General features: G+C 39.6%; 1 protein-coding gene across 1 annotated transcript in view; it reads left to right on the top strand.

Annotated features, from left to right (window-relative positions):
* The window catches only part of ecpas (Ecm29 proteasome adaptor and scaffold), a 111,455-nt gene that overhangs the window by 19,802 nt on the left and 72,089 nt on the right, over positions 1-19,564 (top strand). The window contains exons 3-7 of the mRNA XM_072588108.1: positions 2,408-2,524; positions 4,531-4,649; positions 12,122-12,271; positions 14,030-14,183; positions 16,952-17,091. Coding sequence (XP_072444209.1) covers positions 2,408-2,524; positions 4,531-4,649; positions 12,122-12,271; positions 14,030-14,183; positions 16,952-17,091 — 680 coding nt within the window. The remainder of the gene's footprint in view (positions 1-2,407; positions 2,525-4,530; positions 4,650-12,121; positions 12,272-14,029; positions 14,184-16,951; positions 17,092-19,564) is intronic.

Raw genomic sequence — 19,564 nt, 5'->3', positions numbered from 1 at the left:
AAAGCTGACCCAAAGTATTCATCTGAATCTCTTCCATCTCCCGTGGTTCAATGCATAAATGGCCTCGTTGATCTTTCTCAGATTCACTAAAAATGGAAGGTCTTAGTTCAGTAAAGGATTTTGGATATACTGTGGCTTTGGCAAAGACCAATAGAGTACTTTGTCAGAAAAACTTGTCCTCTGAAATTCTTTTTGGAATCCCTACAATATGGAAACCGGCCTTTCGGCCCGACAAGTCCACACTGACCCTTCTAAGAGTATCCCACCTAAACTCATTCCTGTACATTTACCTCTGCCTAATGCACTTAACCTACACATCCCTGAGCACTGTGGGCAATTTAGCATGACCAATCCACCTAACCTGTGCATCTTTGGATTGTGGGACGAAACCGGAGCACCCAAGAGGAACCCGTACAGGCATGGGGGGAATGTGCATACTCCACATAGACAATCACCTAAGCATGGAATCGAACCCGGGTCCTTGGCACTGTGAGGCAGCAGTGCTAACCACTGATGCACCATGCCGCCCCATTTGTATTAATGTTAGTTGAAAGAAGGTAATTCCTATTGTGACTAATTAATTAAATATTGCATGATAACGAACAAGATTTAGCAACACTTTGTGGAAAGGACCCACGTAGTTATTGTACAAAGATGTTCCTTTTTAAATTTTCTTGTCCCCAGTTTCTTTTTCTCAACAAATGAAATTCATTAAAACAAGATAGAAAGTACAGCATTGAGACATTATGTCAATGACAGTGATATCATTTATTGTCCAGTCATTATTGCCCTGGGAATGTAGCGACGGGATTTCTTGTTAAATTGCTGCAGTCCACAAAATGATAAGATTACTTCTAGTAGCCTATTTTTTGGGTATATTGTTAGACCACTTTAGAGAGCAATTCAGATCAACAGGACTTGGCCAGATCAGGTAAAAATGGCTCAGAAAGGACACTAGAGGACCAGTTGGATTTCTACAACAATCCAATAGCTTCATGGCCACTTCTAATTCTGATACTAATTTGTTTCCAGAAATTTTTAATGGAATTAAAATTTCCAAACTGCCATTATTCAGTTTCCTTTCACTTTCTCTGGATTGATAATCCTTAGTATCGCTGGTCTAATAACATACTAGCCATGTTATCAGTTGGTTTTGCAGCTTGATTCACACAGCTATTGTATATTTAACAGCCATCCATGACTTATACATGCATCCTGTGTTATGGTATTGTGGGGTTAAATAGCTTCCCTCTCTTTCCATTGTACGGTCAACAGCAACAGATGTTTTTAAAATAATTTGTTTATCAATTTTTGTTATTCACTATATGAAACACACCAATAAGGAATTAGAATTTGTGCTTAATTTCCGAGCTATATAAAAGCATTAGAAATGCTCTAACTCTCATATATTCGAGACAGTCTCACATACACATGTAAATTTCGAGCAGGGAGCGTAGGTTAAATTGAGTCCAAAAAGTTCAGTGGTATACAGATATTGCAAATTGCTTCATTGGACAGTTTCTGTTTTGAGACAATTCAAAGACATGTCAGATGATCCCTCTCTTCTGCAATCAGCAGCTGTTTTGTTTATGTTGAAGATATTGCTTGTGGTATTTAGGTGGTTGTACATAAGCAGGACACAGGCCCATGGAATGGCTGAGGAGAGAATGAGGAAGTGCAAACTATCTTCTTAATTTTACCAACCTATGGTCTTTCTGATCTTAGCTCTTTGACACTGGAAAAGCAGTTTGTTTCAATACAAAGGATTAGTTTATCACATGCTCTCCATTTACAAACAGGCCATTTACCAAATATCGTCCCATCAAGCTGGGGAACCTGCATTTCTAGGTCTGTTGTTTAAAATGTTTAGATTTGTGGCAGGTGGAATCCCATTCTCAGCTGGCGTCCATTGTCCAAAATGATTGAGTTGAACAGCTTGGCCCACACCTACCTGAATAACAGATCGCATCTGGATGTTTGTGAATGGTTCAGGGGTGAAGCATTTGCACGAATTTAAACGAACTTTGTCTGTGGGCTGCACCCAGACAGCCGGCTCCTTTCTTATGACTGCAGTTTTCAGTTTATGAAAATTTATCAAACTATTCAGCCATCTTGTATGCTTTCAACCCTTTCAATAAAAATCATTTTCAATATAAAAATTATTTGATTGTACCTGTTCCTAAATGCAACTTATGATTTCAGTTTGTGCAAAGCCCAGCAGCTATGGCTTTTATGATGAACATTATTTGTCAGTAAGTTTGAAACCGTAACAGTACCTAGTCCCACTCACATCAACAGACAGAGCTAGAAACAATGATTTTTTAAATTTGTGTATGAAGCAAATGTTTTATCTACTTACAAGTAATAGTTACAGTAAATTAAGCAGCTTCTCTGTTTTCAAATTCAGGTCATGGAACTGTTAGTTCATCTCAACAAGCGTATTAAGAGTCGACCTAAAATTCAATTACCAGTGGAAACATTATTGGTTCAGTATCAGGATCCTGCTGCTGTTTCCTTCGTCACAGTGAGTAACTACCAGCCACTCATCCGCTTCGAAGGTCCATGATCACTGATCGTTGTGCCAACACACTCACTTAGGCTTTCTCCAGCTGCTGCTGCACAACAATTACAGAGGTCTGTGCAGCAGCTGGGGAAATTAGAGGAAATGTAACCTCCCTAATTTATATATTATAGATGTTAAAAAAATGTTGGAGTAATTGGTTACATCAACATCAGGTGCATAAAAGCATTTGACAGGATGGATGCTGAGAGGATATTTCCCTCAAGGAGGAGCCTAGAACGAGGAGACACAGTTTAAAAATGAGGGATTTTCCATTTAAGACAAAGGTGAGGAGAATGCTTTTCTCTCAAAGGTTTATTATTGTGTAGAATTCTCTTCCCCAGGAGCAGTGTAGGCTTGATAATTGAATACATTCAAGGCTAAGTTAAATAGATTGATGATCAACAAAGGAATCAAGGGTAATGCGATGGGGATGTGGGGTTGGAGTTGAGACCATAATCAGATTAACCATGGTCTTAAATGAAGGCAAATCTGACTCAAGCACAAGGGCCTATTCCTAATTTTTGTGTTCTTGTGTTGGTTGTGAATGTGATTGGGTTCAGCAGGTATCCCCTCTGCAGTCAAATAGCCTTCCAATATAAGTGCCTTCATTTTTAAGTGAAGAATAACTGCAAGGAATGCAGTCCTGTTTGCTCCTGTGGAGAGCCAGCACAGAGACAATGGGGCAAATGACCTTTGTGTTTTATGGTATTTCTATGGTTCGCCACCAGAGGTTACTGGCAACAGAGGGACTATACCCAGAGAAAAGTCACCATCTTTACCAGTGGTGGGCAAATAGTTATCAATGATGCCCACGAATGAACTTTGTAAAAAAGGAAGGAAATTAGAGAAGTGACAGGGAGAAAATTTGATGGTTATCATTGACCCAGTGGTTTTACTTTGGGCTTGAGGTTAATGCTTGTGATATCCCTGACTTGGGGACACCTGATGCTGGCCTTATTTGCCAGCAGATTTTTTTGAAAGTTTAGTTTCTTGTCGTTATTGCAATTTTTGGAAGTGAGATTGCTTGGACTCTGTGGAAAAGAGCAGTTCTTCTTTACTATTCATTTATAACTCTTTGTAGTGGGGTGACTATGATACTTATTACATTCAAGAAAAGTTTATCAACGTGGTATCAAACTCCTTACAAAATGTTGTGGTTCTGTTCGCCGAGCTGGGAATTTGTGTTGCAGACGTTTTGTCCCCTGTCTAGGTGACATCCTCAGTGCTTGGTAGCCTCCTGTGAAGCGCTTCTGTGATCTTTCCTCCGGCATTTGTAGTGGTTTGAATCTGTCGCTTCCGGTTGTCAGTTCCAGCTGTCCGCTGCAGTGGTCGGTATATTGGGTCCAGGTCAATGTGCTTATTGATTGAATCTGTGGATAAGTGCCATGAATCTAGGAATTCCCTGGCTGTTCTCTGTTTGGGTTGTCCTATAATAGTAGTGTTGTCCCAGTCGAATTCATGTTGCTTGTCATCTGCGTGTATGGCTACTAAGGATAGCTGGTCGAAACGACATGACCAGCTACCCTTAGTAGCCACACACGCAGATGACAAGCAACATGAATTTGACTGGGACAACACTACTATTATAGGACAACCCAAACAGAGAACAGCCAGGGAATTCCTAGAGGCATGGCACTCATCCACAGATTCAATCAATAAGCACGTCGACCTGGACCCAATATACCGACCACTGCAGCGGACAGCTGGAACTGACAACCGGAAGCGGCAGATTCAAACCACTACAAATGCCGGAGGAAAGATCACAGAAGCGCTTCACAGGAGGCTCCCAAGCACTGAGGATGTCACCTAGACAGGGGACGAAATGTCTGCAACACAAATTCCCAGCTTGGCGAACAGAACCACAACAACGAGCACCCGAGCTACAAATCTTCTCACAAACTTTGAATCATTACAAAATGCTTTTATAAAATGCTCTTTAACAAATTGTATTGTTTTTCACATCCCAGAATTTTACAATAATATATATCAAGATGGGATATCCCCGCTTATCAGTGGAGAAACAATGTGAATTAGCACCATCCTTGGTTACCGCAATGGAAAGCAAGCCTCAGCCGCAGCAAGACAGGTGCAGTATTCATCATTGCAGCATTGCACGTTATAGTTGGAGACTTGACTGTCAGAAAAAGTATGTTGGTTGGAAAGATTTACTGTCAGCATTATGGAAGTACTTTGAAGAGGATAAATTATTTCATTGAAATTCCTTGGACTGATACTAATACTAATGAAAATAGAAGCATAAGGAAGCATTGCCTTCAATGTTTTCAACTTCCTTGGATGAATGTATGAACGTAGGCTTGGGGGGGATGGTAGTTGAGAAAGTGATAGGTAGATAAAGATGAGGGAGAAGGTGGTAGGTCAGAGAGGAGGATGGAGCATATAGATGGGAATGGTGATGGACAGGTCAGGAGGGTGGTACCGAGTTGGTGGCCTGGGACTGAGATAATATGGGGTTTGGTGACTTGGGACTGGGATAATGTGGGGTTTGATGGCTTGGGATGAGGATAATGTGTGGGGACGGGAAATTAGGAAACCTTTGAAATCCACCTTGATACCATATGGTTGTAGGGTCCTAAGGCAGAATGTGAGGTGTTCTTCCTCCAGGCGTGGAGTGGTAAGGGTTTGGTGATGGAGGAGGCCCAGGACCTGCATGTCCTTGACAGAGTGCGAGGGGTAGTTGAAGTGTTTAGTCATGGGGCAGTGGGGTTGGTAGGTGTGGGTGTCCCAGAGATATTCTCTGAAACGGTCTGCAAGTTAGCGTCTTGTCTCTCCAGTGTAGAGGAGATTGGTTTGGGTGCAGCACATACAGTAGGTGACATTGTTGGAGGTACAGGTGAATTTCTGTCGGTGTGGAAGGATCTTTCAGGGCCTTTGACAGAGATGAGGGGAGCGGTGTGGGCGCAGGTTTTGCAGTTCCTGCAGTGGCAGGGGAAGGTGCCACAAGAGGTGTGTTGGCTGGTGGGGAGCGTGGACCTGATGATGGAGTCGCAGAGGGAATGGTCTCTCCAGAACGCTGATAGAGGTGGGGAGGGAAATATTTCTCCGGTGGTGGGGTCTGTTTGTAGGTGGCAGAAGTAGCAGAGGATGATGTGATGCATGCGGAGGTTGGTGGGGTGGATCTGCCAAATGTTTCAGTAGATGGAAAGTGAAATAATTTTTGAGGAGACAATTTTTACATATAACTCGATGTAATTTTTGTGGTCCTAAAACAAAAATGCTTGGGTTGCAGCAATTATCTCATACTGAAAGTTGAAGGTTTGTCAATGATCACTGGTGACAGCAATCACTTGAGGATGCAATTCTAGGATCGAGCTCATCAACCAAGCAAGGACCCACAATCCATGACCTATGATATTGAATTTCCTAGGCATCATACTAACAAGTGATTGCTGTCACCGGTGATCACTGACAAACCTTCAACTTTCAGTTTGAGATAATTGCTGCAAGCCTATGCATTTTTGTTTTAGGACCACAAAAATTACATCGAGTTATATATAAAAATTGTCTCCTCAAAAATTATTTCACTTTATATCTACTGAAACAAAAAACTTTTCAAAATTTTCTTTATAATCTAGGTTTTATATTTTCTAACTTTTCACCCTGTGCTGTCAACCCATAAAACTGTTGGAATGTTGCTATATAAAAAGCTATATATGTTTTAGAATTTTATTGTCATCTCTCGGGCTGTATGAGGGTTAACTTGGCTTTGTCGATAGTTAAATTAAAAAAGTGTTTCTAGTGTGCGTTATAGTCAGTCAGAATAGACCATGAAGCATACAATGGTCAATGCCCCAATCACAGATATTAAGGCGACATCACAGTTTACCAGCTATAATAATTATCTGGCTTACTACGTGAATATAAAACCATAATGGTTGATAGTACTTTTACCCCATTATAGCCAGTGCACATAACCTTGACTCAGACATTGCTGCTGTGTTGTCAAGTTGTCATCTATCTGATTATATGTTAAAAGAAATTGTCATCTCCATATTCAGATATAAATATTTTTTAAAATCCTGTTGTTTTGCTCTAGAGTAACAGGTAGCTTGCCCAGAAGTCTTCCCTCATCTAATACCACAAAAAAAATTGATTCTGTCTCCTGTTTATAATTTGTCACCCTCTGCAGACTTTGTTGACATGGAAGTATCTAAAGTTAAAGCTGTTCTTCCTTTCAATGAATATTAGCAAAATATAAAACAGGAAGTACTAGAAAAAAGCATTAGAACTGAGAGCATTTGTGGAGAGAAAAACAAAGTTAACATTTTGGTTTGATGATCTTTTGTCAGAACTCCAGGATTGGTTTCCCAGCATTCATGGTAACTTGCTATTTGTTTTGCCCTTAAGTGGGAATGTGCTCACCACATCAATTTACCCAACCGATTCATAATTTTAAAGATGGCTACTTTTTTTTAGCCTAATCAACTTGTTCAGAGATGTTACTACACATTTCTGGAGCAGGTGGGACTTGAACCCAGGCCTCCTAGTCCAGGGGTAGGAACATTGCCATTTTGTCGCAAGAGGGCCCCAGGTCACCTAAGTCTTTTCTTTTTAAAAAAAGTCAGTTTTTCCTGATCACTGTCCTATCTCATTGCTGTTACTATCCTTGTATATTTCTTCTCTACTTGAGTGTTTCTGAGTATTTTTATAGTCTGGAGACCAGGATGTTAATAGATATCAATATTGATGAATTGCCTTTAAGTTTGTCCAGATTGGCAGTAACAATATTATGGATGTAGTTTGTATTAATTTATCACAGACTAAATTTGTATTTATGATTAAAATTAGTTTGACCAGGGTCAGAGGGTCAAATTCCTGAAGAAGGGCTCATGCTCCTTGGATGCTGCCTGACCTGCTGCACTTTTCCAGCAACACATTTTCAGCCCAGGGTCAGAGGGTTGTAGTATTCTTAAATATCAAGTCCCTAATGTGCCTTATGAGCTGTCATTTACTTGGACTTTGTTGCAACAAGGCTAGAAGGGGTAATCTGTTCCCCTCTGAATTTTTTAACAAGCCCTCCATTGGTCTCACATATTTTTATTTAGTTTTCAAGCATAAGTTTCAATTTAACTTAGTTAACCAGATCAACATGAAGAGGTTTTATTGAGTGAAAGAGAATGGAGTTTTATTACATATTAAGCTAGCAAAAAATAAGTTAAAATTCATCAAACACATACGTACAACACAGGTAATAAGCTTAAAAAGAACAGTGGAGAGAAGGGTGTCAGGACAGGAAGGTACAGGCAGTTTTTAAGAATTCTTGAGTTGCGAGAGTGAATTTGAGACCCCAAAGGTTCATCAGTTGTCCTGCTTCCTCTGGAATGGTGAAGCTTGCAGAAAATCTGGATTTCTTGGTGAAAATTATTTTCTCAATATCACTTTCTCATAATTTTGGTTTCTGAGATCGAGAGGGAGAGAAGCACTTTTAGTATCCTTTTTGTTTTTGTTTCTCAAATCAAGCTACTGAAATATGGCTTATTTGTATATTCCAAGTATAAAATCACACAACACCAGGTTGTAGTCCAACAGGTTTATTTGAAAGTACTAGCTTTCAGAGTGCTGCCCTTCAGGCAGCTGTGGAGCAATATCATACGACACAGAATTTATAGCAAAAGATCAGTGTCATGCAATTGAAACAATGTATCGAACAAGCCTAGATTGCTGCTAAATCTTTGATCTTTTAGAATGAGTTGCAGGTTTCGGTTCATTAATATGTAAATCCCAGAACTTCTTTTTAAGTCACATTCTCGAGATAACTTAAGGTTTTATTTTTTAAAAAGTGATAAGGAGGAATTCATCAGACGAATGACACTCTGGGAGTTCTTCCAAGATGTGAGCAGCGATCCCAAGAGACAACCAACGAACCAGAACAGTCATCAGAGAGATCCATAGTGAAATGACCAAAGGAGGAGTCGATTTGGACTCCTCTAGAGGGCCACTATCCTGGGCTTGACATGTATGCTCAAACTGTCAGGTAATGTGTAAATATCAGATTCATCTTCCACTCCCACAAGGTAGAGCAAAACATTACCCGATCTCAGTGCAAAACCATCCATACTCTCAAAATCAATAGCAACATTGTCATCAAACCAGCAGATAAAGGGGGCGCTATTGTCTTTCAGAATAGAATGGACTACTGCATGGAAGTGTACTGACAACTGAACAACCAGGAAGACTACAAGCAACTACCAGCAGATCCGACCAAAGAACACACCAATGAACTGAACATATTGATCAAGACTTTTGATCCAGTCCTTCAGGGTACCGTACGTACTCTCATCCCACGCACGTCATGCGGAAGGGGCTTCTACTGCCTCCGAAGATACACAAAGCCAACACACCTGGTTGTCCCATTGTGTCAGGCAACGGAACCCTGTGTGAGAACCTCTCTGGCTATGTTGAGGGCATCTTGAAACCCTTGAAAAGGGACCCCCAGTTTCTGTCGCAACCAGTCAGATTTCTTACAGAATCTCAGCACCCACGAAACAGGAACATTCCTTGTCACAATGGATGTTTCGCCACTCTACACCAGTATCCCCCACAATGATGGCATTGCGGCAACAGCGTCTGTACTCAATACCAACAACTGCCAATCTCTGACCACCAACCTACAACTCATCCACTTCATCCTCGATCACAACGTTTTCACCTTTAACAAGCAGTTCTTTATCCAGACACAAGGAGACTAAATTTTTGCACAAGTTTGAATAAGATTTCGTTGCTGCACAGGACCTCCAACTAACCACATACCATGTATATTGACAACATTTTCTTCCTCTGGACTCGTGGTGAGGAGTCACTGAAACAACTGCACAGTGATATCAACAGGTTTCATCCCACCATCAAACTTACCATGGACTACTCTTTAATATCTGTCTCATTCTTGGGGACATGTGTCTCCATCAAGGACAGGCACCTCAGTACCTCACCCTATCGCAAAGCCACGGTTAACCTCACGATGCTGCACTTCACTAGCTTTCACCCTAAAATATTTAAAATTGCCATCCACCATGGACAAGCCATATGCATGTGCAGGATTTGTTCAGATGAGGAGGAATGCGATGAACATCTGAAGATGCTGAAGGCTGCCCTCATAAGAACAGGGTATGAAGCACAACTCATCGATTGCCAGTTCCAATATGCCACAGCGAGAGACCGTAGTGACCTCCTCAGGAAACAGACATGGGACGCAACCGATAGCGTACCCTTAGTTGTCCAATACTTCCTAGAAGCAGAGAAACTACACCATGTTCTTTTGTAGCTTGCAACGCATTATCGATGAGGATGAGCACCTCACCAAGACCTTCCCTAAGTCTCCACTTCTCATCTTTAAACAACCGCCAAACCTTAAACAGACCACTCTTCACAGCAAACTTCACAGCCTTCAGGACAACATTGACTACAAAGTGTACAACCCTGTCATGACAACCGCTGCAAGACGTATCAGAGTGTCAGCACAGCTACCTCCATTACACATGGGGGCACCATCCACCACGTAAACAGCAGGTTCTCATGTGACTCGACCAACATTATTTATCTCTCACTCTGCAGGCAAGGATGCCCTGAGGCATGGTACATTGGCGAGACCAAATATACACTATGACAACGGATGAATGGACTCTGGGCAACAATTACTGGATTAGTGGTGCTGGAAGAGCACAGCAGTTCAGGCAGCATCCAATGAGCAGCGAAATCAACGTTTCGGGCAAAAGCCCTTCGGCTTTTGCCCGAAACGTTGATTTCGCTGCTCGTTGGATGCTGCCGGAACTGCTGTGCTCTTCCAGCACCACTAATCCAGTATTTGATTTTCAGCATCTGCAGTCATTGTTTTTACCTCTGGGCAACAATTGTCAGACAGGGATGATCCCCCCACCCCCAGGCAGGGAATACGTCAGCGGACAGGGACATTCAGCTTCGGATCTTTGGATAAGCATCCTCCTTTGGGATATGCAACAATACACAGTGGCCGAGCAGAGGCTGATAGCCAAGTTCAGTACCCCTGAGGATGGGCTCAACTGGGACCTTGGGTTCACGTCACACTAGAGGTGACCTCACTACACTATACACTCTCTCGCTCTCATTCTCTCTCACTCTCGCTCTTGCTCTTGCTCTCGCTCGCTCTCTCACACACATATTCACTCACTCATGCAGGCTCTCTCGCAGATATACACACATACACCCCCCCCACACACTCAACCATGCACACATCCTCTCACAGGCTTATACTCTGTTAGAGGCTCTCACACACATTATCAAGTGTGCACACACTCACACAAGTCTATGGGATGAATTTGCATTTGCAGAATTGTGTTTGCAGGTACAATCTAATTTTGCTCAAAAAGCACGCAACCTACAGGCAGTCAGCCCATATAACATTTTATAAATTCCTACTTCGGAAATAGATCTAGTCTGACTCAAGATTGGGATACAGATATACATATTGATGAACTGAAACCTGCAACCCATTCTAAAAGATACAGTACTTCACAATAATCTAGGCTTGTTCAATATATTGTTTCAATTGCATGACACTGTGATCTTTTGCTATAACTTCTGTTCTCATGATCCTGCTCCACAGCTACCTGATGAAGCAACAGTGCTGTGAAAGTTAGTACTTCCAAATAAACCTGTTGGACTATAACCTGGTGTTGTGTGGTTTTTGACTTTGTCCACCTCAGTCCAACACCAGCACCTCCACATCATGTGTTCCATGTATAACTGCCTTGCCTTTTTTAAACTGAACTCTTCACACATGACCTGCTCCCAATATGTGAACATGTATCATGTAGTTGCAAGTAAAATAAGATGCAAACCTCTTAGTGCTTCACTGGATTTCAGTGCTCCCTGTTTAAAACAGTATTTCTAGTAGTGCCAGTTTTGGACATTCCATGTGGGTTGCTGGAGTTTGTCAAGTGATCACAACACTCACTTGCGGTCAGTGACCTTTCAAAGTCATTTTTAATTTATGCAAGTCAACTGTATTAAAGTCTACTGATATAAATTCAATAGTAGTAGTCCATTTTAACTATTGTAACAATTCAAACAGTATTTATCAGCTGCTGAATTCTCATAGTGTCTTTGTTTGATAAGCTACTGACAAATGGCCAAGGATGTAAATCCACATAATCTTATTTTTGGTAGTTACAACTCCGTAATGATGCACATGACAAAAAACTCAATTTGTCAATGCAATCCACATGATAGTTCATTAACCAAGAATAAACAACTTACAAGTTTGTAAGATTTAAATTTTGTGCAGTTTTAAAACATAGAAATGACAGTGCTATGTGTGGGTAGGAGTGTGGTGGGTGTATGTGTGTGTATCTGAGAGAGTGTGATTATGAAAGAGGGTCTGCGTGAGTGAGAGAGTATGGATAGATCTTCATTTTTCAAAGAGCTTTATAAAATAAATTTGAAAACTGTTAGACTGAAATATTGCACTAATTTTTAAAGTTTAAATGCATTTGCTACACCTTAAAAGTAAACTTTTATACTTCTGATTTGTAACAATGCAAAAGATATCAAATCTTTGTCTTCTAGCTTAATGCAGTTGCTAATTCCAGCATTGTATCACGTGAAATATCCACCAGAGAAAACCAAAGGAACATCAATTTTCAACTTGGGGGAGAAACCTAAAATTGTTCAGCAGTTGTTAGACTTTATGTTGGACGTTTTATTGATGCCTTATGGGTATGTATATAAAGGTTCTTCCTTCTACCCGAATGAAGTCTGTTAGTACGGTTCTAGAAAGCAAAGACATATTCTCCACAACTTCTGTTTTCTTCTTAGGTTCTACAAAATATTTCAATATCTTGCATTTGAACAATATTGTTTTTCAACACTGTAATTAGTCTGAATTTAAGCATAGAAGCAGGCTATTTGGCATAGTTGATCCATAAGAATAGGTTCATTCATTGAAAGAAGATTAAATTGACTCAGTACTAGGCTCATAATTAAACATGTCAGTTCTTTTCACAATTATACTTGTACAATGCTACTGAGAAGGATAATTTAAAAATATATTTCCAAGTTTGAGAATGCTGCTGATGGCAAATTATGTCTTTCTGCTGTTGAGTGGTGGAGAAACAGGGACCCTGGTAATAAGTAACAGTTTCTCGCTAAATTGTTTTGTTAGTCACCAGGAAGCTTGGAGAAATTGTTGGATCAAATGGATGTCAGATTTACTACAATATAGTGCTTTCACAGTCTTTTTGTACGAAGTAATGGTAGTTATGGTTCTCAATTCCACGTGACAATATTCCTTGTCACACAGTCCAAGCAACAGAACTGGTGTGTGAATCTTCATTGCTGATACACAATGAGATTTTCTGAATTGGCATCAAATCTGGAGACCCAGCTCTGTTACTGCTGTTAGACTTCAGATGGACAATCTTGGGCATCATTCTTCAGGATGTAAAGTCGAGGAGGTGGTGTAAAGGAGCTTTACCAAGGTTTACGCAATGAATTTGAGAAGAGAGGTGGTAAAGTTCTTGGAATGAAGAAGGTTGCTAGATTTGATAGAGATTGTTCAAGATGCTGAGAGGCTTTCGTGAAATAGAAAGAAACCAATTCTATCCGGCAAGCATGTCTGTAACAAAAAGACATTGATTCAGAATTGGTGGAGGGAAAATTAGAAATGCCACTGTGGTCTGGAGTGTAGTGGAAGCTAATTTCAAAGTAATTTTAAAAGGCATTTGAACAGCCATTTAAGGATGAGGGATGATAGGAAAAAACAAAGATATGAAGCTAAATGCAGCTCTTGTTTCAAAGAGTCAGTAGAGACATAAGCAGAATTGCCTCCACTGCTGTAATTCTCTTTTATTCATTCCCTTGTATTTCCATTGTAACTAAAAGCTCTCTTGAGCAGAAGAAAACCTCTTTTGGGTCATAGGTAGGATTGCTGTAGTTGTGTTCTCCATTAGTGTCCCAGTAGATCAACTGACATTTTCTGTGCTAGACCCAGTATGACAATATATATATAGTACAGATATGTGAATGTATATTGGAAGCAGGTATTTTGTTTGGGTTATTGCACTCAATTGATCAGTGGCCTTCAGTATCTTTGCCGCGTATTATGTGGGCACACTCAAAACGTTTGTGAGTTTGATTGGGCTGTAAGACCTGTATTTTAGGCATTGTATGGTGGGAAGAATTTGAGGGTTTTGTTTTGATACAAGAGGGCACAGTCCAATTTGTTGAGCATTTATCGTAGTGGCTCCACATAAGCTATAGGAAAAAAGCATTGGGAAATCCAGTTGTCATTGAAATGTGCTTGTAGAAATTTTTTTTAAAATCAGTGAACATCTTGTAAAATGGTTAAAGTTGCTTATTGAATTTAAATAGGTCTTTGTTGTTCTTCTGCAATGATGATTGTAGATAGAAGTATTGTAACAATGCTACTAGAAATAAGTGGGTTTTGTTGCATTTTATATTTGGTTCCTGTTTTAGGTTTGTGTTGAGTGAGCCTCAAAATCGTCCGAACCAGAGCCCACAACAAGGTGTCAGTAGTGGTGGTATTGCTCAGCCACCACCTGGCATGAGTTCCTATGCAGCCAAGCGTGTTGTTGGTGATAACCCATGGACGCCTGAACAGCTGGAACAGGTAATAGAATTTGTGGTGATGATCAATTAAATTACAGCATGAAGTATTTTAATTTTTGATCATTTAATAAATCTTGAAATATGTTAGCATTAATAGAATATGCATTACAACCAATCCTTCAATTTTGTGAATCAATGATTTGAAATTAGATAAGATGTGCTATGGTTGAAAAATTCCTTTTCACATTTTAAATCTGTTTACTCACCAAAAAGAAATAACATTTCTGTTTGTTATTGTGTTGCTAGTCCTTACTAACAGAGCAGAGGAATTGATTTAAAACATTCTGGATAACTGCAACTTATGCTGCTGAATTATTGACTGATTTATGAAGTAAATTTGATTTATAAAGGTTATCTCAGATTATAACGGGATCTTGATCAGATGGGCCAATGGGATGAGGAGTGGCAGATGGAGTTTAATTTAGATTAATGTGAGGTGCTGCATTTTGAGAAAGCAAATCTTAGCAGGATTTATACACTTAATGGTAAGGTCCTATGGAGTGTTGCCGAATAAAAAGACCTTGGAGTGCAGGTTCATAGCTCCTTGAAAGTGGAGTTACAAGTAGGTAGGATAGTGAAGAAGGTGTCTGGTATGCTTTCCTTCTATTGGTCAGAGTATTGAGTACAGGAGTTGGGAGGTCATGTTATGGCTGTACAGGACATTGGTTAGGCCACTGTTGGAATATTGCATGCAATTCTGGTCTCCTTCCTGTCGGAAAGATGTTATGAAACTTGAAAGGGTTCAGAAAAGATTTACAAGGATGTTGCCAGGGTTGGAGGATTTGAACTATAGGGAGAGGTTAAATAGGCTGGGGCTGTTGTCCCTGGAGCTTCGGAGGCTGAGGGGTGACTTTATAGAGGTTGATAAAATCTTGAGGGGCATGGATAGGATGCATAACTTTTCCCTGGGGGTGGGGGAGTCCAGAACTAGAGGGCATAGGTTTAGGATGAGATGGGAAAGATATAAAAGAGACCTAAGGGGCAACTATTTCATGCAGAGGGTGGTATGTGTATGGAATGAGCTGCCAGAGGAAGTGGTGCAGGCTAGTACAATTGCAACATTTAAAAGACATCTGGTTGGGTATATGAATAGGAAGCGTTTTGAGGGATATGTGCCGGGTGCTGGCAGTTGGGACTAGATTGGATTGGAATATCTGGTTGGCACGGACGAGTTGGACCGAAGGGACTGTTTCCGTGCTGTACATCTCTATGACTATAAAGTTAGTGGAACTAAAGAAGTCTCCAGAGATTCCTTTCCTTCTCTTCGTAACATGCATTTGCAAAACTGGAGCAATCTGCAAACCAGTCAGTCTGGTTATTTACCTTCCAGAAAGTTGAACATATGTCTGTAAAGTCTGGCAATGCTAAACAGAACATTTTCCCATTTAAAGATGGGATAACTTGTCCTCAACCTCAAATTAAATATCTGATGCCTTTCCATTTATGACAAGTGCAATACAGCAGTCAGAAAAAAATTGGTTAGTTGTTGGGATTTGATTGCCCATGATGATCTTAGAATTAGCAGCAACCTGAATGCAAATGTATGATTGCTATTGATTTCAAGGGTCTACAATCTTCTTATAATTAGCCCCCATTAAAAGGCGGGGGATAATTAGACCAAAACGTACGCCTGTAGTTCAGTCTGCATATAAAGTTATCTAGTCTGTCATTTGTTTCCATTATAAATTCCTGAGTCTGCATTCGATGTGGGAGATGCTTAGGCATCTTCCCCAACAGAAGCTGAAATGTTACACAATGCTGATTGTTTTAAAAGTTTATTATTGAGAGTGGTTCATTGCTGATGGCAATATTTATTACCAATTGCAAAGTGGTGGTGAGTCACTTTGAAAATCCACTGAGTGGTTTGATAAGGCCATTTCGGTTATCCATGTTGTTGTGGAGTCACACAAAAGCTAGATATTATAAGGACAGCAGATTTCCTTCCCTAAAAGTACATTTGTGAATCAGTTAGGTTTTAAAGATAATTCAATGGTTACGGAGTCTCTATTACTGATACTAATCTTTATTGTAGATTTTATTTTTACTTAATTCAGTTTAATTCCTGCTGGGAAGAAAGCTGGTTCAAGTGCACAAAATTAGAGTGTGCGGGAAGATTGGGAGTAGGAGGAACAGTGTCTAAATATATAATCTATTTAAATTATAATGTACCAATAAATTATAAATAATTAAATCTACCTGCAAGAAAAGATAAACTCTAAAAAGGTTAAGATATAGTTGCAAGGGTTGTGCCAAGTAATGGAACAACAACTATGTGTGTTATTTCAGTTATAGAAGTGGAACAGGAGTTCCTAACCTGGTAGGGATGAGAGAATGAAGGAGAATTAACAGAAAATATGGTGGAAGCATGACAAGAAAGAGTTCAGTGGTACAGAGAGGACGTTGGGGCAGACATCAGACTTTTAGTAATATAGGTATACAGTTTTAAAACATTAATATGAATAGCTTTTACTTTAGAGTGTTTAGTTAGCACAAGAGCTCTGGTTCAATCCCTGTATTAGCTGAAGTCACCATGAATGCCCTGAATTCTGAATCATGCTCTTCACCCAAGGTGTGGTGACCCACAGTTTAAACTCTCTCTAATGAGAGAACAGCCTGTGGTCCTCTGGGATTATGGCGATTTTCACTTTCTGAGATTGAGCAATTAAATATTGACAATCTTATTAAACATGATAACCTTGTCGTTTTTTGAAATGGTTTGAGGATTGGAAGGAAAACAGTTTATTAATCCTAATTAATATCTGAACATAGTGCAAATTGGGAATTGTGAAGTTCATTCAAGCGGAACATATACCAGAAAATGAAGCAATTGTTCACCTTGTGGTAGCATCAAGTGATACTCGGCACAGCGTAGCAACCGCTGCAGATATGGAGGTGAAAAGCATGCAAAGGTAAGAAATAGCACTTAGACCTTTCAAAGTCTTTTAGACTTGATACCTAATATCAACTCTTTTGAGTACCTGTATGTTTATCTAGCTTCATTTGATAAAAATTAAGTTGATGTCTGAAAGTCATCTACTTTTTTTTGTAATGGGCTACAAGTGTACAACTATTTTTTTTTCTTCATCTTCTGTCTGGACAAGTTGTCCACGATCACTGCTTCAAGAGCGTGTTCAGCTTGTTATCAATACCATTCTAAAGTTGGCTAAAAGCAAGGATGTTGCAGCTTGTGTGCACGATCCCAATTTTGGTTTATCTCTGAGAAGCCAGTCTGCACTCTAGAGCCGGATCTAAACAAAATGACTTACATTTACGAAGAACCTTTTATGTTGTAATGCTTCCTGAGGAACATCATTAGGAGTGTTATCAAACAAAATGTGACACTCGGAGATTTTATGGCAGGTTGCCAAAAGCTTGATCAAAGAGGGAAGTTTTTCAAAAGCCTCTTAAAGGAGGAGAGACAGGACTGGTTTACAGAGGGAGTTCTAGAGATCAAGGCCTAGTTAATTGGTCTCCATTGGTAGAGTGATGGAAATCAGAGGTGCAGTAAATTAGAACTGAATGAGCACCACAAAAGTTAAGTTTAGTAATCCAGTGGGTGGAGAATGGTGGTTCAGTTTATTGTACATGATGCAGTGTGTCAGATACAGACTGGTCAACTTTTTTAGCTATGTCCTTATTCTTTGCATCGGTAATGTAGCACAGCATAAACAATAGATCAAAAGCTGACAATGGCAGTTTTTGCAACTGCTGTGTTGTCTTAACGTAATTTGATTTTGTACGATAAACTTTAATTGCATAATGCCTTGTTTATAAACTGAATAATTTAAAAATGCAAAACATTCTTGAATCATGTCAAAGCATACTGCCCTCTTCACAATAGTTATTACATTCGTTGAGTACAGAAATAAGATAGATCAAGTGACCACAAGCCTGGAGCGATAATGCAGAAGGAAGGACTTTAGATTTCTGAGGCACTAGGACAAGTTCTGAGACAGTTGTAACTACATTGTAGAAAGTTTGTACCTCAGTGAGTTGGGGCCAATTTCCTTGCTGGAAGATTTGGTAGTGCTGCACAGGGAGTGTGTAAACTAGCTTGGCAAAGTGTTGGAAACCTCAGAGAGAATTCAGAGAGTAAAACAAATTGCTGATGATAGGAAGGAAAATAGCAAGTGAAATCAGAAAGCGATAGAAATAAATATGATCAAAATACTGAAAAATGTGAAGGCATAACAAAACTCATTCTGTCTGAGTTTACAGCAAATTAGTTAATTTTCCATAATTAAACGATTATGGTTGAATGACAGTGACAGAGACATGGCTGCAAGCTGGTCAAAGTTGGAAACTGAACATTTACGGGTATTTGGCATTCAAAATGGGCAGGATAAAAAAGGTGAGTTAGTACTGTTAGTAAAGGATTAGATCAGTATGGAAATGATAGAGGATCTTGGATTAGAAGATCAAGAAGTGAAATCTGTTTAGGTGGAGTTAAGAAACATTAAGGGACAGCTAAATAAAAAGAACTACAAAATGTGGTAAATCAGAACAAAAATAGAAATTGCTGGAAAAGCTCAGCATGTCTGGTAGCATATGTGGAGAAATCAAGAGTTAACATTTTGCGTCGAGTGGAGGAAGGGTAGCTCGATCCAAAACGTTAATTCTGATTTCTGTCCACAAATACTGCCAGATCTGATGAGCTTTTCCAGCAATTTCTGTTTTTGTAAGGGACAGTTAACATTGATGGGAGATATTGACAGATCACCAAATGATAGTGGCAAAGTAGAGAATGGTATAAATGAAGAAATTGCAAATACATGTAAAAGGTGTAATACAATAATTACAGTTGGCACCAATCCACATACAGACTTGGTAAATCTAATCAGCATTAATGCTGTGGAGGGTGAATTCCTGGAATAGATATGCGACTGTTTTCTGGAACAGTACATTGAGGTATCATCCAGAGAACAGGTTATGTTAGATCTAGTATTATGCAATGAGAAAAGGCTAATTAATAGCTTTGGTGTAAAGGAATCTTTTATGTCGAGTCATCATAATATGATAGGTCATTCCATTAAATGTGAAAGTGATGTAATCCTAAACTAGGGTCTTAAATCTAAGCAGCAGAACTTTAAAGACATGAGAGACAAGTTGGTTTTAATAGATTGAGAAGTTTCGATGGGAGGCTGTGGTTAATATTTTAAAAATTAATCTATGATTTAGAACAAATGCAATCTTCTCTGAGGCACAGAAATATAAGTGGGAACGTCATCTAACTGTGGCCAATGATAAATGTTAAAAATTCATTAGATCAAAGACGGACACTTCTAAAGTTGCCAAACAAGTTTGGAAGCATTTTAGAATAACAAAGGTAGACCAAGAAGCTGAAAAAAGATAAATTAAATATTAAAGTAAACTAGTGAAAAA

The sequence above is a fragment of the Chiloscyllium punctatum genome, chromosome 2, assembly GCF_047496795.1.
Source record: "Chiloscyllium punctatum isolate Juve2018m chromosome 2, sChiPun1.3, whole genome shotgun sequence".
Taxonomy (NCBI): domain Eukaryota; kingdom Metazoa; phylum Chordata; class Chondrichthyes; order Orectolobiformes; family Hemiscylliidae; genus Chiloscyllium; species Chiloscyllium punctatum.
The sequence above is the reverse complement of the archived record's forward strand: the minus strand, read 5'-3'. Positions and strand labels throughout refer to the sequence as shown.